General features: G+C 42.2%; 1 protein-coding gene across 1 annotated transcript in view; it reads left to right on the forward strand.

The window, feature by feature from the left end:
• The window catches only part of LOC148518865 (alpha-2-macroglobulin-like protein 1), a 101,036-nt gene that overhangs the window by 15,535 nt on the left and 59,565 nt on the right, over positions 1-25,936 (forward strand). Inside the window, exons 6-14 of the mRNA XM_088476945.1 lie at positions 1,150-1,315; positions 5,233-5,317; positions 7,251-7,356; positions 8,895-9,009; positions 10,298-10,407; positions 13,757-13,918; positions 15,791-16,015; positions 17,143-17,206; positions 19,580-19,725. Of these exons, the coding sequence (XP_088333071.1) occupies positions 1,150-1,315; positions 5,233-5,317; positions 7,251-7,356; positions 8,895-9,009; positions 10,298-10,407; positions 13,757-13,918; positions 15,791-16,015; positions 17,143-17,206; positions 19,580-19,725 (1,179 nt within the window). The remainder of the gene's footprint in view (positions 1-1,149; positions 1,316-5,232; positions 5,318-7,250; positions 7,357-8,894; positions 9,010-10,297; positions 10,408-13,756; positions 13,919-15,790; positions 16,016-17,142; positions 17,207-19,579; positions 19,726-25,936) is intronic.

The following is a 25,936-nucleotide window of genomic DNA, read 5'->3' on the forward strand; positions in this document are numbered from 1 at the left end:
TGTTCCTAGCTGCTATCCTCAGACTCTGCTCGCTCCAGACTCCAGTCACCCTCGTCAGACCTCTGTGTGACAACAGCGCTGCTCCAGGCTACCACCCCTAGGGGGACTTCTGCTGATATCCGAACAGTCAGTGCTTCTCCACAGTCATCCGGTTACCAGTCACCTGTACCCTGCGTACCTATTGGGTATACTTCCGTCTGGATCACCACCTGCCAGCGGGTAGCACATGAATAATACCCCTCTGAAGCCTGCATCCTTTCAGTACCAGCAATCTGCCCTGAAAGCCTCTCCTGTTTCCACTCCAGGTCCAAGTCCTCTTTCACCCGTGACAGCTAGTTACTGTATACTTTAGATTTATTTTTTTCAGAATACAAAGGGGTTGGATACATTCATGCACAATTAAGGAGTGTGTGGAGGACAGTTACATCCTTTATGGGTTATTTGGGATAAACTGACACTATATATATATATATATATATATATATATATATATATATATACACACACAGGTTGAGTCTCCCATATCCGAAAATCCAAAAACCGAAATATTCCAAAAATCGGAATATTTCAGGGCATCTGTGACGTCACGACGTGACCTGACGTCATGACGTCACTAGTATAGTGGCCAATGAATAGCGGTGTGGGCGTGGTCCACATGCCAGGCCACCCCCCGCAGCATCCGCCGGACCCCCAGTGGCAGCCGCCGGACCCTTCTGCGTCACCCGCCGGTCCCCTAGGGAAACCCGCCGCACCATTTCACCTTACCCGCCGGATCCTTCCTCCTCACTCGCCGGACCCCTCACGACACCTGCTCCACCCGCCGGACCACCGCAACATCCACAGCACCCGTGCGACACCTTCCGGACCCACCCACAGCACACACCAGGCCTCCCGCTGTGCTCCCCCACAGGTATTCCGAAAACCGTAATAATCCAAAATCCGAAATGCTCCTGGTCCCGAGCATTTCGGATATGGGAGACTCAACCTGTATATATATATATATATATAAAAATAAAAAAATTTAAATATATATATAGGATTTGGGAACATCTACTGTATCTTCATTAGGGGGCACATGTACAAAACAATATTAGAATCTCTACTCTAAAGTACCGGAGGTAACATTCTCTTTTTTGTGTTTGGTTAAAGGATTCCAATGGCAACATAATTAAGCAGTGGATGGATGTTGAACCTATCAGCGGTATTATGGAATTGACCTTTAATCTGTCCCCTAACATAGCATTGGGTGACTTCACATTTACTGTACAGAAGAATGACATCATAGAATATGTGACTGTTAAAGTAGATAAATATGGTAAGTAAATAAAAATGTTTAAAAAAAAATTAGTACTACAGTAGAATAAGTTCTATACATGTTTGCACACAAAAAAATATCAGGGCGCTAGTCTGACTGGTGACAATAGATCGCTAGTCAAATTGCTGCTTCCTAAAAGGGTGTTGCTCTGTTCTATAGAATACAACTAATATTTTTATGAAACTTCATAAAAGAGAAAGCGCTATTCGACCATTAGGAATTGAAATATTTAATTTATTTTAAATATATAATAAAAATAAAAATCAATACACTTCACAACATATATGCAGTAAAATATACACCAAATATTCATTCATAATTCGCAGCAACTTAATCTCAATTAATAATTAGCAGCAACTGAATTTATTACATCCAACAATTGGTATTATACTGTACTCTACAATCCAGCATATTAAAAACTCAAAGAAGCATCATATAGTAGCATGTTTAGTTAGGGCATTTTCTTAAATAAGAAAAAATTACTTTACTCACCGCCTCTTTATAGTTGTAAACAACAGTTGATCAGTAGATTCCTTTTCACAACTTGTTAACAACGCATTAGTTGTTAAGCTGTGGACAACAAACAGTCTCAAATTCATGAAGAATTCTCTATATCATGCTCTTGTTAATTTCCAAGAAAGCATGCTGGTTAGTGAACAATTTATTAAGGCCTATTTGTTAACAATAAGTGGGTTGAATCGGCGCTTGCTTCTAATCAGGGAATAAAGTGGGTTAAGAAAGGTGCTGCAATTCCCAATATTAGACTCCCCCAAGTCTAACTATAACAACTTATAACTGGAAGTGATCTATGTGTGTTAACACACATGTATCATAAGCGGGATTGCGCTCCGTAGATGGTGTGTGGAAGGTGATCTAGGAGAATAAGTGAGTCTGGAAAACTCTTATAAACTAACAAACATTTATTTAGCAAATCATCTTTATCATACATGTGGTGAGTGTGGCTAAGCAGCCCCAGTAGGGGGTAAAAACGAAATGATGGTGGGAGCTGGGTATGTAAACCGAGGATGGGGGGGGGGAGATGGAGATCAGCACCAAGGTGACTGACCGATAGGATTGTAATGCCCAGTAACTCGTAGTGTTGGTACAGTGGGAGGGCGTCCCACACCCCACTGAACCCAAACAGAAATCCAAAAGTCAAATTCGAAATGCACAGTTCACAAGTATAGTTTTAGTCAGACCAAAGTAGTCTGTGCGCAGTCAAAGTCTTAGTGAGGCCTCACCTGATAATAAGCATAAGAAGGTTCCCGGTCCTGTTCCGTCCTGTATTGAGACTTCCGGCAGACGGATTCTGTGGGGGCCAAGCCGGTAGCCGTGCAGCGGTGGGCACCGGAATACGGCCCTACCATCAGGCGGCAGTAGAGGGGAAGTAGGAAGTCTCAATACAGGATGGAACAGGACCAGGAACCTTCTTATGCTTATTATCAGGTGAGGCCTCACTAAGACTTTGACTGCGCACAGACTACTTTGGTCTGACTAAAACTATACTTGTGAACTGTGCATTTCGAATTTGACTTTTGGATTTCTGTTTGGGTTCAGTGGGGTGTGGGACGCCCTCCCACTGTACCAACACTATGAGTTACTGAGCATTACAATCCTATCGGTCAGTCACCTTGGTGCTGCTCTCCATCTCCCCCCCCATCCTCGGTTTACATACCCAGCTCCCACCATCATTTCGTTTTTACCCCCTACTGGGGCTGCTTAGCCACACTCACCACATGTATGATAAAGACGATTTGCTAAATAAATATTTGTCAGTTTATAAGAGTTTTCCAGACTCACTTATTCTCCTAGATCACCTTCCACACACCATCTACGGAGCGCAATCCCGCTTATGATACATGTGTGTTAACACACATAGATCATTTCCAGTTATAAATATACTATTTGTTAACAAGCAGTATTCCTTTATAGATAAACACTTTTATTACTAAAAATACTTGTTGGTAGATAGGATCCTTTTCACAACTCTTTAGTCACGCATTTGTTGTTACTTTATAAACAGCAATCAGTTTCACATATTCACTAGAGCAGTGGTCTCCAACGTTAATTGAGGTGTGAGCTACTTTAGAAAAATGAAACCTCCTGAAGAGCTACTAAAATTGTAGAAAAAAAAATTCTGGCTAATAACCGAACAATAGAAGGTAATTTAATGAAAATAAAGAAAAAAAAAAGTTTCACAGCAAATAAAAATGAATTTAATTATTACAGTGATATTGTTGCAGTTTGCAAATAAAATGTAAGCACAGGCACATTTTGGTGTTAATTACCGGTTTCAAGGAGGTACATGCAGTAGAGGAGCAAAATATATAGGCAGGGCTGCTGTGTGACTGTCCAGCAGGGCTGGGTGGGAGTCACTCGCTCCGCCGTAGCATAGACACTAAGGGTGGAACCACGGGGAAGCACGTCAGGTTTTTGCTGTAGAGGCTGTTGCAATCACCTGACGTGCTTCCCTGTAGCTCCACCCATGGCATCAATGCCACGGAGGAGCACATGTCAGAGGTCACTTTCTTCTAGTTGACTTGGCAGTACTGCAGTTAAGTGAGCTACCAAAATTGAGAACGCGAACTACCGGTAGCTTGCGAGCTACAGGATGGAGACCACTGCTCTATAGCAATCTTTATTGGGCTCCTTGTAATAGGATCTTTATCACAACTTGTTAGTCATGTATCTGTTATTACTTTATAAACAGCAAACAGTCTTTTAAACTGCATAAGCACTCTCTAATAGGCTCCTTGTAATGGCTGAGTAAGGACAGTCCAGATCCCCAGAGGGCACAATTAATTAATCATACCTCCTGCTACTGGTATTCCCCGATTATACAGCCAGATATGGAGAAGTATTGGAAAGTGTCTGCTTCACATCTGGGTCCAGTTTCCTCCTTCCAGCACCGATATACAGCTTTCTTAGAATGGTAAGGATAATGTATCACGCGTTTCTCCACCTACAAACAGCATCAGCAACTTCCTCAGATACTGATACTGTGTGTAGACGTTGAAACACATAATACACTATCCCCACCACTCTAAGGAGGCCCCTGTATAGGTTGCAACACCGTAGGCATGCTCCCTGGGTCAGTGTTCCAAAACAGGTCTATACAGTTACTCTCAATCTAAATGCAACTGCAGATACCTGATCAGTCACTTTCCTCCACCACAAATATGGACACAGCAGAATTCAGTAGTGAAACCACAGGTAGGTTGGATAAAGATATCAGACAGTCTGCTATTCGACATCTTTATCCAACTTCTGGGTTCACTACTCTCCTTAACGTCTGAATGTTACAACTTTCCCCACTTCTTGGTCTCCCGGAAGGAGTAAAGAGGATTAGGATCCGGAATAGAGTCAAGCATCCGATTCATATGATCCATCTCAGTTCTCCAGGTGGTAAATGTGAATATTCTATACGAGTCATTTATGATAATTTGCACAAATTGTTTATTTGATTTTTTTATATATAAAATACACTTTATATATGTTATTATATTTGGAAATACAAACTGTTTTTAATATGTTGCTCTCTTTGACATAATTATATGTAATTTAAAGGAAATAAATAACAGTAGTTTTTTTTAACAAAATCTGTGGGCTGACACTTCTCCTTTATGGCTGTCTCCAATCATACCTAAAAAAAAATAATTCAAATCCATTAAAGACATTAATTTTCATGCTCAGGATTGTCTCCAATTATGGATAACCATTTTTCCTTCTCCCTTTGCCTCTTGTGAATACAAAACTGTAGATGTCAACTTTAAAAGTGCTATCACTATCTAAAAGTACTATCATTATCTACATAAACTGTAAACACAGATTGTCAGCCAATAGAAAAAAGAAACACTGAAAAGGCTGATACATTGGTAAACAAGAAACTAATTTCTATATACACTGTCTTTCCTTAGTTATGCCAAAATTCAAGCTCACAATAGATTCTCCTAAAGAGATTACCATTGTACAGAGTACCTTCCCTCTCAACATGTGCGGCAAGTAAGTACTGCTATATGTAAATATGAATAATGGTATTTAACACAGCAGCAGTAGTATATGGTGTGATGCAATTATTTGTTGATCTTTATGACTATGATTTAATTGTTGACCGATGCATAATCCAAAGGTTGCACTTAACCCTCTCTAGACAACTCTGAAGGAGGCCATCTAAATGGGGACTCTCTTAATTATACCTACACACAGCCAGTTCAACACTCAGCCTATTACTTTGCTAGTAACTAATGGGGTATCTCGAGCCAAATCTACAAAAGTGCATGGAATACCCTCTGGGTTACTAGTGTGAGCAGAGTACAGTATATAAAGGCTGCAGGTGCGATGCTTCTCAACTCATCAGTGCCTCCACCCCAAATCTTGACACGCTGATTACTTTTCTGGGGAATGCTTGGGACCACACCAGAAGGAGATTTTGGGGACCCCTGCCCAAAATTGTCATATTTATTTAGACTGAAATGGTGTGTCTAGAGCTGATTTTTCTTTTTTATAAAATTAAATGCAAGTTTAGAATATCACATAAATTAACATAATCAGCTTGGAATACTGTAGAATATAATCAGGTTTTGGAATAATACAAAATCAGTGATTTGTCAAGGGTGTACCTTTCCTGTGCAGACACCCAACAGTGATGCTTTATTAGTACTTATAGGAGGTACGTCATAGGAATTACTCTGAAACAATTGACTTCATTCAGACTCATGAACAGTACACTGTATGTGCTAAACAATCATTCAAATCACACAGGCCAACTCCAACTCAATATTCACATTAAAAATAACGCTTGTCTTGGCCTCTAAAGGAGCTCTCTTGACCTATAACTTCTGGGAGGGTTTGCTTGTATTTTCAAAAGAAATCCAAGTAAATGTTAGCAACGCAAACATTTCAAAAGTATATATGCAGACTCGTAGAGATATTTTCTCAACACAGGATGCCACTAACAGGACAGTACTGAGCACTTTGATGTCCAAGTTATTCCTGCAGGCAATCAACACTTGTGGACCTATAGATTATTAAGCCCTTGTAGTTAGTTGCGCCGGCAGATAGTATTGTAGTAGTGCATATCAGTATTACTCCAGTCCCAGGACAGCTGCTCCAAAATGAAGCTGTCCTGCAATCTCTAACACATCCACTTTCGCTGCTAGATAGTAATGACAAAAACAATTCTAGGCAGTGGCAGTGCCCATTCGTGGATTGGATAGAGAGGAGCAGGGATGCAGGTAGGGGAGAGAGGTAACTCCTGATGGCATTGGTACCTGCAATCAAAGATGAGAGAATTGGGTCCACATTGGGAATCTAATTATGAATGGGACCATTACTTAAAACAATTCTAACAGGCCTGTTCACCTTGAAGTGGCTACGAATTTATGAACTTGACCCAAAGCTAAAGGTTTTTTAATGGGACCCCTTTTATTAAAAAAAATAAATAAATAAAATAATTTTAAGTGTTAAGTATCCTTACAGTACCCTGAATTGTGTCACCTTATAAAGGATAGTGGCCTCAATAGGTATATCACTGTGCATTTACCAAGGAACACCAACCAGCTTGCAAAAATGGTTAAATACGTGATGTATGTGGCCATAAACCTAGGGCAGTATCTGAGTACAAGCCAAACGTAATCAATTAGGTTTATTTATGAGCCTGTCAATCAGGTCAGTAGATGACCGTGGTCAGGCTGTGTGGGATCCTTTGTGGTCATAGGCTCCATACCACGTGGATGTGATCCAACTATCAAGACTAATGTACTGAATGTCTGAAATGTGGTCAGTCAAATTAGAAAGAGATTCTGTTGCAGCCCCGGCTTGTCCAGTATTACCTATTTTTCTATTGTTATTAAGAACCATAATTGATTAAATGAAGCAGTATTTACCCAATGTATTTGTGGAAATTACTTAGAGTTGCTGGGTCTTATTTCCACAGATATACATACGGTAAGCCTGTGAGAGGTCATATAACTGGAAAGATCTGCCGCCTTGCCACCATCAATGGGGGAAAGGAAGATATCTGTACGCCAATCGATGGGGAGGTAAGGACAGTCCAAGCCACATCAGGCAGTACAATGCCATAACAAACTTGTGCCACTTGCTAGTACATTTATAAATACGTATATGCTTTACATAAGATGTGTCACACTGCACTTGCACACCACTTGCTGCCACATGTATCTGATACTTTGGATTTCATGCTTTGATAGGCGGCTCAGGTGCGTTCACATCCAAGTATGGTACTTTAAGGGAATGGTCATGTACCTTCGCTGCTGTACATTCAATTACAAGTATCTTGCTAGTGCCATCATCACATACCCCTTACCATCCACAAATAATAAAATTTTCTCAGGCACATATGCATCTTTGGGGTCTATATACTAAGCAGTGTTAGGAGACTGAGTGAAAAGTGATAAGGTGCCAGCCAATCAGCTCCTAACTGCCATCTCACAAGCTGTGTTTGAAAAATGACAGTTGGGAGCTGATTGGCTGGCACCTTATCACTTTTCACTCTGTCTCCTAACACTGCTTAGTAAATAGAAATTTAGTCTCATTCACCAGATCTCCACAATTGTAATTGACCTACATTAAAATGCCCCATCCCGCCTATCCAGACGCAAGTGGGTGCAAGTGACAGAATAACACAAATTTGCACAGTTGTATGTGTGCAATTAAATTATGAGAGAGAGAGCTGTCACATAGTTACTCTTTGTTAGACAATCTTATCTGATCTTTGTAAAGCTCATTGTACAGCGTACATGACTGAGGGCCTGATTCAGCAAGGAACGCAAATGTGCGCATGCACACACCCTTCCGCTGCAGGAATATGCTGATCAATACATACGTACAGCAACCGCAACATAAGATGCAGAAGCCCAGCACTACACAATGCCGCCCACTTCCCTTTACTCAAAGCCTGAGTAGTCTGCAAGACAGCAGAAACTTCGGTAACATCGAGAACCATCGGAACCATGCGCACAATAGGGGATGACCTCGCGCAGGATTTTGGCCACTCCCTGCGTGCATCGAGTCGTATGGCTGCGTATGCCGCCGCAATGCCAGACCACACCCCGTCACCACCCACAAACGGCACTTCCTGTCAATTAACATCGGCTCACTGTGAGTAACCTGTGTACCCTTACCCGATCGCACTGGCTAGTTCACTCACGCGCAGTGTGAAGCATACACTTGCGCAGTACAAAAACATTGGCCACGTGCATCCAAATTGTCATCTGCGTTCCTTGCTGAATCAGGCCCTGATTTAATTAATAAAGTGGACGAGAGGAATTAAGCTGAGAAGCATTGTATAACTATAAACAGTAATCTGTATTAACAAGTGCGATAATGTTAGGTTTCTCACACTCTGGCATGGATGATTTATGTCCTAAAATGGCCACCGTAGCAAAAAAATGTGTTATCTTTTTCTGATATCACCAGTGAAGATGGCAAAGATAATTATTTATTCATAGCTGTTTACACTAGTATTTGCACAACTTCTGTATTATAATACATATATTATATATAATAAAATATTGTGCATATAATAAATCTTATCTTTGGCATTGTTACCCTTCTGCAGACCAATGTTCGTGGATGCTACGTTATGAATATCAATACAGACAACTTCCAGCTAAAGTCCTTTGGTTATGATAATTACATTGACGTAGAGGCTTCACTAGAGGAGGATGGAACAGGTAATAATAAATAAACTATTAACATAGACACACAAGAAACTGAGATTAAAAAAGCTGCCAAAAATGAAATCCAGAAACTCTTTACTAGTATTATTTATTCATTTTTATATTGACAATATTCTACAGCCATGCAGAATCAGATTATTAATTGGGTGTATTATCCGCTGTTCAAGTGGGCATTAAAATTTAACGTCTGAATTGCAAACCCCCAAATACACACAACATATACAGTTTGGTTAGATTACCATGGAATAACCAGTACGTCTTTTAGCTGTGAGATACAGAGCACTAGGAGGAAACGACAGGTACTGGTCCTGATTCTGCGCTGCATGCAGATCTGTATGCGACCACAATTAGCGAGTTTTGCAAACAGCGCATGCGCATTAGAGAATATACATACATGATATAGAATATTTACATTCAGGCGTTGTGCTTGTAAAGCCCTGTATACACAAAACTGCATAACAATAAAATGAAGCAAAAAAACAACACAATAGTGTAATACAACAAATAGCACACACCACTGTGTTCCAAAATATTTTAAAAGTGCTTCTTCCACCATTTTTTTGGAGAGTATCAATAGAGTTCCCCACAGATTGCTCCAAGCATTCACTAGATACTCTTACTAGTATAAGAAGTATATAAGCATATCATATTCTGATGTTTTTCAATCTTCAAACTCCATCTCTATTTAGCCATGGCATCAAGGAATATCACCAAGGCTCCCAGAATATCATATGTTATGTAAGAAATAAAATGTCACATAGTGGCATACATTTTGATACTTTTTTTTCTAAAATTAGTTAATAGTAACACTTACAAAGGATAAAAGGTATCAAGACATAACAAAAATACAAATGCAATCATTAAGCTCTGTACCAGTCAGGGTAGTGACATCAGGCACATCACAATAAAACACAGGATTACCGGGATCCAGGTAAAGTGGAAACCTATGTCCTGTTGTACAGTAGTCAGTCTGGTTGTGGGTCCAATAGCATTCCCTGATTCCAGCTGACGCATTTTGAATAAACTTTTTTTTCAAAGCTGGAATAACACATACTGGGCCTGATTCTAGTCACACCCAGCTCTGTATGCGGCCGCAATTAGCGAGATTACCAAACGGTGCACACACAGTAGGGAAAATACACAGCTTTGCTCCCCAGTGGCATATATCATATACACTTATGCCCATGGTTTTAAGCATTTGTTTTGCTTGGTAAATATGCATCAATGAAATAATAAAAAACCCTCTAATGCAACTATTTTATTGTTCTTTGCATTTCTCCAGGGGTGGAGAAAAAAGACCAACTCAGCATTTATATCACAACTGTTATGGCCAAAGTGCAATTTACAGAGCCCAGATCCACCTTTAAAACAGGACTTGTTTACCGAGGTCAGGTAAGAGATCAGTGGGTCTAACGGCAGCTCACATGCCACCTATCATAGCAGGAGATTATCATACTGAAGTTAGAAGTTCAAAGGCTCAGGGCACGTTGCGATTCAAAGTACCGTTGGTTCCTAATTATATGGGTGACACTCTAAAATATCCTCTTGCATCATGCTAAAATATAATATCCCTCTTACCCACTTAAATTACCAAACCTACCTCTACCTCACCATGCTGCCACTTCCAGTAAGCAGTTTGAGAACAATGGGAATGAGGAGGGAAGCACGTGGGGTGAGGAGGATTAGTAGGAGTATGTGGTGCAGGACTGTAGGACTGGTTGGCTAAAACAGGGAACTTATCCTCCAAGTAAAAGGGTGTCTATCATACTCAAGAAAACTAAATTACACGTTGGTGGAGTCCATGCTGTATGCAAATAATAATGCAGCCTAGTAACATTTTTGGAACCTAAGAGACAAATAGTTTTCATCAAAAGCAGAGTAAGGAGCACTGTGTTTTACACTATCCACCTAAATGGAGTCCTCTTTCAACACTAGCCAACAGAATGCAATGTGATTTATGTAATAGCCTCAGGAATAGTGTCTGCTTCCAACACGGTCCCCAGCAATGTTTCCTGCTAGCAACACTGGCCACCAATACATAGACTGATTTCTATACTTAGGGCCGGATTAAGGTCTGTGGGGGCCCCTGGGCAACAAACTTGTGGGGCCCCTATATACCACCATTTCTTGTCACCCTAGGATTTTTTTTTCTTTCTATTCACCTTAATGCCCCTCTTGCAATGCCCACTGTAGAAGTGCCCCTTATGCAATGTCCCCAGTAATGGTCCCCCCTATGCAGTGCTCCTTATGCAGTGCCCCCTGTAGTAGTCCTCCCTATGCAGTGCCCCCTGTAGTAGTCCTCTCTATGCAGTGCCCCCTGTAGTAGTCCTCCCTATGCAGTGCCCCCTGTAGTAGTGTCCCTTATGCAGTGCCCCCAGTATTGGTCTTCCCTATGAAGTGCCCCTTACATAATGCCCACAGTAGTGGTCCCCCCTATACAGTGCCCCCAGTAGTTGTCCCCCCTATGCATTGCCCTCAGTAGTAGTGCCCCCAATGCATTGCCCTCAGTAGTAGTTCCCCCCTATGCATTGCCCCCAGTAGTAGTCTACCCCTATACAGTGCCCCCAGTAGTAATCTCCCCTATGCAGTGTCCTTTATATAGTGCCCCCAGTAGTATTCCCCCGAAAACATTGTACCCAGTAGTAGTAGTCCCCTATACAGTGCCCCCAGTAGTAGTCCCCTCATGCTCTGCCCCAAGTAGTAGACCCCCAATGCTCTGCCCCCAGTAGTAGTCCCCCCCTATACAGTGCCCCCACTAGTAGTTCCCCATGCTCTGCCCCCAGTAGTAGTCCCCCGGTATACAGTGCAACCAGTAGTACCCCCCCTATGCATTGCCCCTAGTAGTACACACCCCCTTCACAGTGCCACCATGAAGTGGCCTCCCTATACAGGGACGCCTACAGGGACGCTCCCCCCTATGCAGTGACAGTGTTGCCCCACACGCACACAAAAAAAAACTTACCTGAATCCCTGCTCTTGACGCTGAGCAGCAGTCTCCTATGCCTGTGGGGGGGAGCGATCACCCTGATCGCGCCCCCCTTGGCTTTGAGCCAGGCTGAGGGGGCTCAGAGCGCCCCCCCCTCCCCAGTGCCTCCTGTGATTAGGCCACACCCCCTGTTACCCGGGCCCGCCGCGGCTCTTGGTGGGCCTGATTGTGCGCACTCAGTATGACATCATGTGAATGGAGCGTGTCCTGTACCGGGTGCCGGGACCAATAGTTTAGGTGCTGCTCCCAACTAACTCTTGTTCCATCTGTGGCCCCTGGCTGTCGTGCTTTACAGTCTGCTGCACCTCATCTGTTAGGAAGAAAAAATTAAACACAAACAGAATTAAACAGCATATAATGCAATAAAATGCTGTAACCTGGTGGTGACTTGAAGAACCCAGAATTACCTCACACGCTACTTCCTTATGTAAACTCCTAAGCCAAAACCATAACAAACACTGCCCTCTACAGTCTTTGTCAATGCAACAGCCATAACGTTCCAACAACTAAACATTATCCTCAACACTGCCAAACTAAACCAGGAAAATGAATGTGGTTTAGTTCACTTGAGAGTCTATGGGGTCAATCCAATTAAGTGCAAATTGTGTGATGCTGTTTTCTCTTTGAATTCACATAGAGAATTAATTTTGCAATCCAATTAGTAACTCGCACTGAACCAGTCAAAGTGAATTCGCAGTTTACCATTCACATTTCCTGAAGGTGAGAGATGGAAAGGAAAATCTTTATTTTAAGGTTAAAATGTTGGGACGCCATGCTAAACACCTTGGACACCCTCCTAATAACTAATTAGGCATTTGGAAATTTCCAATTAGCTTAATTAGTCCAATAATTACATGTCATTTTTTGGGGTAACAAAAAAAATATGTCCTCAAATTAACCCCAACATTAGTTTAGGACCCCTAAATTTAATTACAAAATTTTTTGTTAATTGATACATTTTTTTTTAAATAATTTTTTAGGTGCACTCAAAGAACCCAAAATCACCTTTTTTACAACTTTTTTTTGCATTTTTCATTTAATTTGTTTGAGATTAAACGAAAAAAGTTTGGTTTTTATCTTTTTTTTGCATTTTTTTAAAAAGAGCACAAAAAGCCATTTGGCGCCATTTAAAAACCTTAAGTACTTTCCTTATGCCTACAAACAGCCTTCCATACCATCCTGTTAACTAAAGTATACATTTTGGGGTGTCCAGGATGGTCTCCCCACTTTTTCATGCACTTCTCTCACATTGCATTTGGCACTTTCGCAAACCTTCGCTGCATGTACCGTGAATAGGCATTTTTAAATGGATTGGAGAATTCTCAGGTGTGTGCATTCGTGCAAAGTCTGCGAGTGTCATGAAACAAACTCGCTGCTCCCAATTTGCACCTAATTGGATTGACCCCTATGTCTCTTGCTCAAACTTCTCTATCCAAGAATACAAAATGCAATTACAATATACAACAGTAGAGGGCAGAGGTATTGCACCTTAGTACAAAAGGTTTTTCTAATGCTTAATTCATTCAAGACCTCAGTCTATCTCAAAATATTTTTTTAACTTCAGTACCAGGTGTAATCCTGTCATTTGAATGTGAGGTCTTAGCAGGTTTTTGTAACTTTTGTCTAAAATTATTTAACACTGACAATGTTAAAGGAAAAGATAATTTTTATGGAAGATATGCAAGACATTAAGGAAGAAGACTTTCAGTATACAATACTGAGTAATTGCAATTGATGTGATGATTGTTTCCTTAGATGACTTTGATGGGAGCAGATGGACAGCCAATGCCAGATGAGGATATTGCACTATATGTTAATGGGATAAGAACAGATGATATTTACACAACTAATGAAAATGGAGTTGCAGGATTTTCATTGGACACTGCCACCTGGGAAAATAAACAGGTCGATCTTCGAGTGAGTATAAATTACAAATAGTTAAATAGTACATAAATATCCATGGGTTCCTAGAAAAAGGGACAAGATTGACTACTTGTTTAATGCACCAAGGAGTCCTAATATCTGAAATCTAAAAACATATCTAACTAATTTTGAACAATTGCAATAATTCTTATCTCTTTTAAAGGCATTATGCTAGGTTCAGCCTATCGCCCCTTCTACCCCATTATCTACTTCCCACTCTTACCGCCTCCAAATCCAGATGTTCTGACATCTGATGTAAAATGTTGTCCAGACTCCAATAATTTCAAGGGGCAAATGCAGTATGTATAGAGTGGGTGTTCCAAATGTTAGATGTCAGAACAGAGCAAAAAAAAAATTGTCACAACAAACCAGCAACAGACACTTTTTTGATGATTTGGCTGCGCATCATTAAAAAATAATCCATGCTTACGTCTTTTTTTTTCTTTAGACGTTATAAACCAATAACTTTGTTAACTGTAGGAAAATCAGTGGAACCTATGTTTTCAAACGCAACCCACTCAGTTTTGCCTTAAACAATGTATGATTTGTAACAAACCACAAAAAATTGCTGAAAAACTGGCAATTTTAAAAATTCATACTTGATTTTCTATTACGCATTTGTTACATGATACCCCTTGGTCACTAGATTTTCTCCAGCATGCCCCCGCACACTGCCCACCCAATTCTGGTGTAGAACAGCAGACATTCACTTCAGCTACAAAATTTCAAGTAAATAATATAACTGAAGCAGCTCTAATTTGAACTAGAATATAGATACAGTTTAATAACACAAGTCAATCTATAAAACAATAGGGAAATTGATAAATTAATAAAGGCAATCATATCATTCAATTATAGACATGCTTGCCTGAATTATTACTCATGGAAATGTTAAAAACCCCTGTAGGCACAAATGTAGATTGGATAAGCACCAGACAAAGTCCATTTGGGTATTAGTAATCCAGCTTTAGGTATATATTACCGGCTTGTAGAGTAGTCCAGTAGTCCAATCTATATTTGTGCCTACAGGGGTTTTTAACATGTCCATGAGTATTAATTCAGGCATGCATGTCTAACTTGAACGCTATATGTGCCTTTATTCATTTATCCATTTTCCTATTGTTTTATAGATTGACGTGTTATTAAACTGTATTTATATTCTAGTTCAAATTACCACTGCTTCAGTTATATTATTTATTTCCTATAGGAGACTGACTATATCCCGACCAGCAGCTGCTTGGAGAGACCACTCTTGTCAGCGCCCTTTTAACTATTTATAGTTTTTCTGCATGTACAAAATTTCAAGTAACCCACCTTGCAATGGAATTTAAATGCTGACCATGATTGCAAAAATAGGAGGAAAAACCCTTTCTAAAGGAGGAGTGCAAACAATTTATCAAGTCTTTCAAACTAAGTCATCAGGAAAAGGCACACAAGTCTATTGCATGAATTTAATATTGGGAAAATCCTACACAACCCCATCGGGGATTAATGAACAACGTAGTGTTAACTCAATCTTCTTATCTGTGAGCATAATCAGCTCCTCTTCAAAAGAAAAATTTAATCAATTAGCAAATCTTAAATTCTATCTCTTAAACTTTTGAATGTAACTAGAATGATAGCAATATATAAATTAAGCACTCCAAATTGTCAATTTTTGTAGCAATCTTACGCATTTCATTGAGTAAGGAGGTTTCATCAGGTGGAGTAATGTACCTGTGATAAGAAGAATACAGATAATTGAAAGCCTCAGGTTATAGTTGTTATAGTTATATAATGCTATAGTTACACTCAAACACAATTACTTCCAGTATCTTGCAGAATGCTCCCTAAACATACCTTTATTATTTTTATTTACACTTCCAGGGTCAATATATACCCAGCCAGCCATTGACTGACTCTGATGAGGTGAATCCGAGTTATGATGATGGGTATGCAGTTTTAATCCCTTTTTACTCAAAAGGGAAGAGCCAGCTGAAGATCAGAAATGAACCATTTGTTTTGCCTTGTAATGAGAAAGTGAATCTGTGGGCAGATTTTGCCCTCGACCCTTCTGAGATCTCAAAAGCATCTATACACTTTTGTTACATGGTGAGTGATCTCTATATAACTAATCACTGCAGTTCCCTCCACAAGGTGCTTCAACCCATGGTATGCGTAGTCTTATAATACCTTGGAAAATAGATTTCCTGGTGTATAAGATTTTCTGGTGCATATAATGACATAAGAAATAAGGTAATGGCCAAACTGAGTTCACAGTCTTAGAGGATAGGGGAACACTTGGTACATAGCAGTAAGGAACTCCAATTGAAGCTGCTGGAGGGGAGGGTGAGTGGCTAGTGTAAGCACAATTATTATGATGGAGAGGGAGATTATAGGCTTATTATAAAGTACAGATGGCAGCCTCAGAGCTAGTGGAGGGGTATGTATGAGTTGGGGACAGAGGTTCCGTAAAAGGGGAGTTTTGTAAAAGTCTTTCAGCTGCACTGGGGATGAGGCTAAGAGTGGAAGACATTAGAAGGTCACTGGATATGCACAGAGGGCAAATGGGAGACTGGGGAGTATATTTACTAAAGTGCTGGTTTTTACAAGTGGAGATGTTGCCCATAGCAGCCAATCAGATTTTACTTATCATTTAACTAGTCCTTATAGAAGATAATAACTAGAAACTGATTGGTTGCTATGGGCAACATCTCCACTTCTAAAAATCAGCACTTTAGTAAATACACCCCTGGGAGTCTTCACATTTTATTCTGGACATTTTGGGAAGTTGGTGAAAGGACAGAAAGAGGTTTTGCTGAAGGACAAAAAGTGTAGGTGAGTATTTCAGCAGAATGTATTACTGTATAGAGGTAGTGTGGTAAATGTACCTTTAATTTTGTGATATGTGAAATGGATTGCTACCTCTTTGATAATATACCTTGTATAACCGATGCTCCTTAAGTGCAAAATAATCTTTAAGCATGGACTAATTTACCTTTGGCCCATGATGCAACTCTTTTATATGAAGTACTGTACTTATAACTTAACTGTTTCAGAATTTTGCTCTTAAAGCTGCTCAGTAAATTAGTAGCACATACAGGTTGTGTCTATAGTGTTGTGTGTATAATAACTATTGAAGTAGCGTTATAGAGTGAACTGCATTGGATAAGACGGCTGTCCATATATGTGCAGATTTCTTAACTCAACTGGTTATATTTCTTCTGTGTTTCCCATAGGTCATTGCAAATGGTCAAATCATTCATGACTCAGGAATGAGCCAAAAACTTGCACCAGACAGCGGTATGTCATGGCTGTTACATGATGCCCAGCACACTTTTCTCTTTTCTATTGCATGTGTTTATTAAGCATGTATGTACGGTGCTGCGGAGCTCTTGTGGTGCACTATAAATAAAATGTAATAATAATAATAATTAAGCAGACACTATAGTCATCTTCTGTAGCTGTCATGTCACCGGGACAACACTGAATTGCTCAGGTAATTAAGTATAAATCACTGCAACTTGCGGCAAGTTGGATACTTATTCAATGGGGGTCATATATATAGCTTGTGGGAAGGATGTATGGACAAGTTTAGAGAATTCAACCTTCTTAGATTTTTCTTTATATATATGCAATATACACCAATAAACACAAAATTGCAGTACATTTGCATGTTGCCTTATAATAGTCCTCAGCTCACTATCATTACAGGGGAGCCCTTGATAATTAAGTTTCCAATTTGCTGCAAGTTGCAGGGGTGGATACCCAAGTACCAGAACAATTCTGTATTGCTTCAGTTGTGTGACATCTGCTCCGAAAAGCAGCTGTCCCACGATCCCTGACACTTAAGCTGGCCACACATCTAAAGATTATCTGTCCAACCAGCCAACTAGTAGATTGGTTGGAATGAAAATCTGGTAAGGAATACAGGCCCTCATTCAGAGCCGTACGCTCTGAGCAGAGCGCACACTCTGAATGAGGGCCGGCCTCCATGAAAATGGAGCGTCCTTCTGGACGCTCGTATAGCTGTGGGTCACCACCCACAGGCTATACGAGCATGCATTTTGATGGCCGCGATGGTCGAGACCATCGCGACCATCGAAATTGCGAGCCGGAGCCTGCGGTTGAGGTTTTCAACCGCAAGCTCCGGAGTGATTTTGGCTCTATCAGAGCCAAAATCACTCCCACTGACATCACTAGTGATGTCAGTGGCCGGCTTCCAAAGGGGGCGTGCTGTCAATCAACATCGACAGCACGCCCCCTTTGATCAGGCACAACGAGCGAAGGACTTTCCTTCGCTCGTCGCGTCTGGCGCATGCGCACGACGGAGCTCCCTCCGTCGTGCGCATGCTCAGTCCATAACATCGACCCACTTGCGAGCGGACAGCCGCTCGCGAGTGGGTCTGAATCAGGCCCACAATCAGCAACTTGCTCCCAGACGCTGAAAAATGGACCAAAACTGTTGTATAAACAAATAGTTTAAATCAAACATTTAACAAACTTGTCTGACGACCATTTTCATCTGTTTTCTGGCATTTAGGAGTAAATTTCTGATCATCATTTACTCCCATTCCTTACCAGATTTTCATTCCAACCAATCAACAAGTTGGCTGGTTGGATGTAAGTTGTTCTAGTGTGTGGCCAGCTTTACTGCTAATTACTAGCAGATAAAGGTCACACTATCTGTCAGTGTCAGTGCGCAATAGCACAGAGAGGACGGCAGAGGTAACAATTCAGATCCCTGTTTGCACTGAGGGCCTGATTTAGACCCGTTCGTTAGATGCGGTCGCTAGCTCCCAGCGTATGCAAATTCGGCTAAGTGACGTCAAGACAGACGATCGCACGGCAAGTCATAAGCCCACCCACTATGTCTTGGCGAGCGATCACTTTGTGTATTTAGACGCCTGTCTTAAGACGCCCACTTGCGCATGTCATCTCCCGGAAGTGCATGAAACCATTGGTACATCGAGCACCATTGGATGCGATCGCAGCGCTTGAGGTTGACTATACCCTACCACAAGCACTGCGAGCACTTCAGTGTATATTTCAACCAGGTGACGTGTCCTATGACGCTGGCTGTTAATTATGCACGCCTCTGAAATGGCGTTAAGAAGCTCAGGCACGCCTGCGTTCGCACCTCCACTCCCGTTTCCAGTGGCCTGCCCCTGTTACCACCCACAAACGGCTTGACCTGTCACTCATTCAGCTGGGCTGTTTATGCTAGGTGAGTGAGTGCTTCCCGATCGCTCGTACTAGTTCGCGCGGTACGATACATACGCATGCGCACATTGAAAAACATCGCTCGCTCCGAGCAATCGCTTGCTAGCGAGCGGGTCTGAATCAGGCCCTGACTTACTTCCCATTGGAAGAAGGGGCCATCAGGAACCAACACCATCTGAAGATGACGACCGTTTCTGCAAGCAAACTGTTTGCAAATTACGGGGCGGCAAAATCTCTAATAATGAATGGGCCCATTACTTAATACATGTATTTTGTATCTGCATGTGTAATGGGCACATAAGTGATAATGAATAGGTAAAGTGGTAAGGGATCAGCAGTGACCCAAAGACGAAAAAAATAAATAAGTAATGATTAATTAAAATAATGTAAAATTTTTAGATATTAGACAGGTAGATACATTTTAATTTGTTACTATGTTGTTATCCCCACCAGGGCTGAAGGGCTTCTTCCCATTTCTTGTTGATATCACCTCGCAGATGTTTCCAGCTGCCACCTTCATAGTGTATGCTGTCCTCTCCAATGGAGATCTGCTCGCTGACAGCGTGCAAATCCCCGTCAGTAGCTGCTTCCCCAACACGGTTAGTACATTATGCTTTCTTCTTCCTCTATAATATTTACTCATTTAATTTGTTGCATTGTATGACTATGAAACAGTCTGATATTACAAAAAAATGTGTTCATAAATATACGTTGGCCCAAATTCAATTAACTGCGATAAGCCACTTTTTGGTGAAAATGGCTTATCGTGCAAATTTATACTTATCGGGCAATCCTATAACGGTTTTTGCATCTGTGAATTCTCCATAGTCAAAAGCAGCAAAATGTTTTCTCCATCACCAGAGCAGGTGATAAGTTGTGCAAAACCCTTATTTTAAGGTAAAAATTTCAGAACTTGGTGCAGAAGCCCTTGGTCATCCCTCTTAAATGTTTTAATTATCGTTATTTGGCCAATAATGACATGGAATTTTGGGGGTGAAAAAAAAAAATGGAAAATGGGTTTAAAAAGTAGGGATGTGCAGGCTCGGATAGGTTCGAGTTTGCACGTTGAGTTCGGATTTTTCCCTCCCAAAAAACGGAACTCAGAAAGAGGCAAAACGTCATCTTACATGGACGAACATCATCATTCCTGGACTTTTGTCCAGGAATGATGATGTTCGTCCATGTAAGATGATGTTTTGCCTCTTTCTGAGTTCCGTTTTTTGGGAGGGAAAAATCCGAACTCAACGTGCAAACTTGAACCTATCCGAGCCTGCACATCCCTAGTTTAAAGTAGTGGGCCAAGTATTTTGGGTGGGCTATATGGATGGGGCATGTGTTTTAAACATTGCAGGTGGCTACACCAGGTGTATTTAAAAAAATATTATTAAAAGTGCCCTAAAATTACACAAAAATATACTTGCACCCCTTTTGATGTACCTCTAATTTCACTTTTTTTGGGTACAGACAGATTTCTCCATTTTATACTGTACTTTTCACCAGTTACACTACGGACAGTTTTTGGGAGAATGCCACATTGCGGCTTTTGGAATTGGATTGTGCAAAAAACGGGAGCGCGGATAGGCAAAAGACATGGAATTATGGCACAAAAAGTCCCGTTAAGTATTTACATTATCACGACTAATTGAATTCGGCCCTTAATGAGAGAATCAATATGCCGCGGTAAGTTACACTGGGCTAATTAATCACCTGTGGCTACTCAATTAGACCCACTTATCGGGGATTTATTTTCGGGTCTCATGAGACCCAAAAAGAATCTCCAATAAATATGCTGTTAACAGGTGAAAAGACCCAGTTGAAACATAGGTCTGTGAACTATCCTTGTGAACTGTCTGTGTTAACGGCATTTAATGCCTCTTTTTAATGAATGTTAAAAAGGGGCTCGGGTGAAAAAGGGTTTCTAATTGAATAGCCTCAGGCGATAAAGCCCAAGGCTATTATTCTTTTTCACCCCCAAAAGCTTTACGAGGCTAATTGAATCTCCCACTCTTGGGTAATTCTCCCCCTGCATGCACATCGCAGGTTACTATTTTATGCAAATTGCAGTAATAATATGTAATACGCGAAGCAAAATATTTGTATATGTCGCAAACCTTAAAAAGTAAAACCACTTTACCAGGGGTGTCTTAAGAGAGGAGAGGGCCCATGTGCACTCCCTGTGCGGGGCCCCCTCCTCTCTCTCTCTGGTGGCCGACAGCCGACTGACGCGGCCGGCCAGCCACCGGAGCCTTAGTAGACTCCAGGCACTAGAGTGTGCCCGGAGTCTACTGCGCATGTGCGGAACGCCGGAAAGTGGCCATGGTGGCCATTTTTCCAGCGTTCTGTGCATGCCGCGGTGGCCATTTTCCGGTGTTCTGAGCAGCGCAGACACCCGACGTGGGACCACGAACAGGTAAGTCTACAATAATCTGGGTGCAGTGTGTGTGGTGCGGGGCCCCCCTGGACCCGGGGGGCCCGTGTGCCCCACACACACTGCACCCATTATATATATATACTAGGGGTGTGCACCGGCCACTTTTCGTGTTTTGTGTTTTGGTTTTGGATCTGGATCTTTCTTCGTGTTTTGGATCTGGATTGGTTTTGCCAAAACCACCCTTCCGTGTTTTGGGTTCTGGGTTTTGTGTTTTGGATCTGTATTTTTTTGAAAAAAAGCATAAAAACAGCTAAAATCACAGAATTTGTGGGTTTTTCTGCTCCTATGCTATTATTAACCTCAATAACCTTAATTTCCACTCATTTCCAGTCTATTCTGAACACCTCACACATCACAATAGTGTTTTTATGTCCAAAAGGTTGCATCGAGGTAGCTGGATGACTATGCTAAGAGATACGAGTGGGCGGCACAAACACGTGGTCCATCTAGGAGTGGCACTGCAGTGGCAGACAGGATGGCAGTTTGAAAAACTAGGCCCCAAACTATACATAATGCAAAGAAAAAAAAGAGGTGCAAGATGGAATTGTCCTTGGGCCCTCCCACCCACCCTTATGTTGTATAAACAGGACATGCACACTTTAACAAACCAAACATTTCAGCGCCAGGGTCTGCCACACGACTGTGGCTGAAAAGATTGGTTCGTTTGGGCCCCCACAAAACAAGCTGGCAATTAATCTGTCCCTGCACAAACTGGCTCTACAGAGGCAAGATGTCGTCCTCATCCTCCTCATCCACCGATTCCTCACCCTCTTCAGTGTTGTGTACATCCTCATCCTCACAGAGTATTAATTCGTCCCCGCTGGAATCCACAACCACAGGTCCCTCTGTACGTTCTGGAGGCTGGTCTCCCTGGAAGAGTTGATAATTCATTTTATGAACATCATCTTCTCCACATTTTGTGGAAGCAACCTCCTACGCCTTTCGCTGACAAGGTTCCCGGCTGCACTAAACACTCTTTCGGAGTACACACTGGAGGGGGGCCAACTCAGGTAAAATAGAGCCAGTTTGTACAGGGACCTCCAAATTGCTTCTTTTTCCTGCCAGTACAGGTACGGACTGTCTGACATGCCTACTTGGATGCTGACACCGATGTAATCCTTTAACAGACAGACGCACGCTTGTCGCTGCTGCTTTGAGGATGCAAGTGCGGCTACAGCCCACACAATTCACAAAGACAGAAAAAAGAAGAAGAATATTTTTATTGTTTGTGTAGCACACTTTGAGGGTGTCACCACCCTTTAACAGACAGACGCACGCTTGTCGCTGCTGCTTTGAGGATGCAAGTGCAGCTACAGCCCACACAATTCACAAAGACAGAAAAAAAAAGAAGAATATTTTTATTGTTTGTGTAGCACACTTTGAGGGTGTCACCACCCTTTAACAGACAGATGCACGCTTGTCGCTGCTGCTTTACGGATGCAGGTGCGGCTACAGCCCACACATTTCACAAAGACAGAAAAAAAAAGAACAATATTTTTATTGTTTGTGTAGCACACTTTGAGGGTGTCACCACCCTTTAACAGACAGACGCACGCTTGTCGCTGCTGCTTTAAGGATGCAGGTGCGGCTACAGCCCACACATTTCACAAAGACAGAAAAAAAAAGAAGAATATTTTTATTGTTTGTGTAGCACACTTTGAGGGTGTCACCACCCTTTAACAGACAGACGCACGCTTGTCGCTGCTGCTTTAAGGATGCAGGTGCGGCTACAGCCCACACATTTCACAAAGACAGAAAAAAAAAGAAGAATATTTTTATTGTTTGTGTAGCACACTTTGAGGGTGTCACCACCCTTTAACAGACAGACGCACGCTTGTCGCTGCTGCTTTGAGGATGCAAGTGCAGCTACAGCCCACACAATTCACAAAGACTGAAAAAAGAAGAAGAATATTTTAATTGTTTGTGTAGCACACTTTGAGGGTGTCACTACCCTTTAACAGACAGACGCACGCTTGTCGCTGCTGCTTTGAGGATGCAGGTGGAATCTAGATGGGATTTGGAACCGGGGACACACTACCTCCATCAATTGTCTAAATCCCACTGCACCAATGGCGGATACCGGACGCACGTCTAACACCAACATAGCAGTCAAGGCCTCAGTTATACGTTTTGCTTCAGGATGACTGCTGTCGTACTTCATCCTCATCGCTAAGGACTGTTGGAGGGTCAATTGTTTAGTAAAAGTAGTGATGTTCCTACTTCCTCTCTGGGATGATGAACAACTCCCAGCAGCAGCAACAGCACTAGGAGGAAGTGGTTCTTGATCTTTCCCTATTTTATTTTTATCGGAGAAAGTTTGGTCCTCCATTTATGTTATATTGATATATACGTGCGGCTAAAGCGCACACAAACACAGAAAATATTTTTTTATTTTTGCTGGAGAGTAGTGCACTTTGTGGGTTACACCACCCTTTAAGAAATGAGCCAGCCGGCTCTTTACTTATGGGACACAGGCGCACGCTTGGCGCTGCTCCTTTGTTGATGCACGTGCAGCCACAGTGCACACAATTCACAAACACAGAAAATAATTTTTTTTTGGTTTGGACTGGAGTGTACTTTGGGGGTTACAGCACCCTTTAACGGTCAAGCCAGCCGGCCCTTTACTTATGACACAGGCGCACGCTTGGCACTACTTTGTTGATGCACATGCGGCTACTGCGCACACAATTCACAAACACAGAAAATATTTTTTTTTTGGTTTGGAGTGTACTTTGGGGGTTACAGCACCCTTTAACGGTCAAGCCAGCCGGCCCTTTACTTATGACACAGGCGCACGCTTGGCACTACTTTGTTGATGCACGTGCAGCTACTGCGCACACAATTCACAAACACAGAAAATATTTTTTTTGGGGTTTGGAGTGTACTTTGGGGGTTACAGCACCCTTTAACGGTCAAGCCAGCCGGCCCTTTACTTATGACACAGGCGCACGCTTGGCACTACTTTGTTGATGCACGTGCGGCTACTGCACACACAATTCACAAACACAGAAAATCATTTTTTTTTTGGTTTGGACTGGAGTGTACTTTGGGGGTTACAGCACCCTTTAACGGTCAAGCCAGCCGGCCCTTTACTTATGACACAGGCGCACTCTTGGCACTACTTTGTTGATGCACGTGCGGCTACTGCGCACACAATTCACAAACACAGAAAATAATTTTTTTTTTGGTTTGGACTGGAGTGTACTTTGGGGGTTACAGCACCCTTTAACGGTCAAGCCAGCCGGCCCTTTACTTATGACACAGGCGCACGCTTGGCACTACTTTGTTGATGCACGTGCGGCTACTGCGCACACAATTCACAAACACAGAAAATAATAATTTTTTTGGTTTGGACTGGAGTGTACTTTGGGGGTTACAGCACCCTTTAATGGTCAAGCCAGCCAGCCCTTTACTTATGACACAGGCGTGCGCTTGGCACTACTTTGTTGATGCACGTGCGGCTACTGCACACACAATTCACAAACACACAAAAAATATTATTTTTTTAGCACTTGGGGGGAGCACCCCTGATGGACAGAGCACCCCCTGGACAACACTACAGCACCCCTTTAGGACTGGGACACTGCACAGGACTTTGGAGTGGACACAGCCCCTATGGAGAACTGACTGCACAACACAGTCCAGCCAGCCCCTATGGACTTTGAAGTAGTGGACACAGCCCCTATTAACAACAGCAGCACAGCACAACACAACCAGCCCCTATGGACTTTGAAGTAGTGGACAACAGCAGCACAGCACAGCACAACACTACTCTGCACTACACTACACTACACAGCCCAGCCAGCCCTAACTCCCACCCTCCCTCTTCACTGTCCACAGCCGAGTGAGAAAATGGCGCCGACGCAGGTACCTTATATAGGATCCAAAACCCGCGAGACTCGGAAGGCGGGATGATGACGTTTTGCCCGATTTCAGATCCGAGTCAGGCGGGAAAAGTCGAGCCTGACTCGGATCGGCCTCGGATCGGGGGGGCTCGGGGGGGTTCGGATTTCAGAAATCCGAACCCGCTCACCCCTAATATATACGCCACTGCACTTTACCTAACCTAGACTAAAACAACTAACTCTGGCAATATGCCTAACAAAGTCACCACAGTTGTCTAGCCTACCCTGCACTACCAAAGCTCACCCGCAATCTGGTCGCCATAAACCAACGGCATTGCTGCTAACGTCTACCCAACACACATCAAACCCACCACACGTTTCACCTACCCAGAGAATGAGTCCTGGCTGCAGACTGTCATTGCTATAATCTTCATGGTACTAGAACAATCAAGTGGGAAGCCGTATCATCAGTAGTATCATCAGTAGTATCATCAGCAGTATCATCAGTAGTATCATCAGCAGTATCATCAGTAG

Source organism: Taudactylus pleione, unplaced genomic scaffold (genome assembly GCF_031769625.1).
Source record: "Taudactylus pleione unplaced genomic scaffold, aTauple2 ptg000198l, whole genome shotgun sequence".
NCBI classification, from domain to species: domain Eukaryota; kingdom Metazoa; phylum Chordata; class Amphibia; order Anura; family Myobatrachidae; genus Taudactylus; species Taudactylus pleione.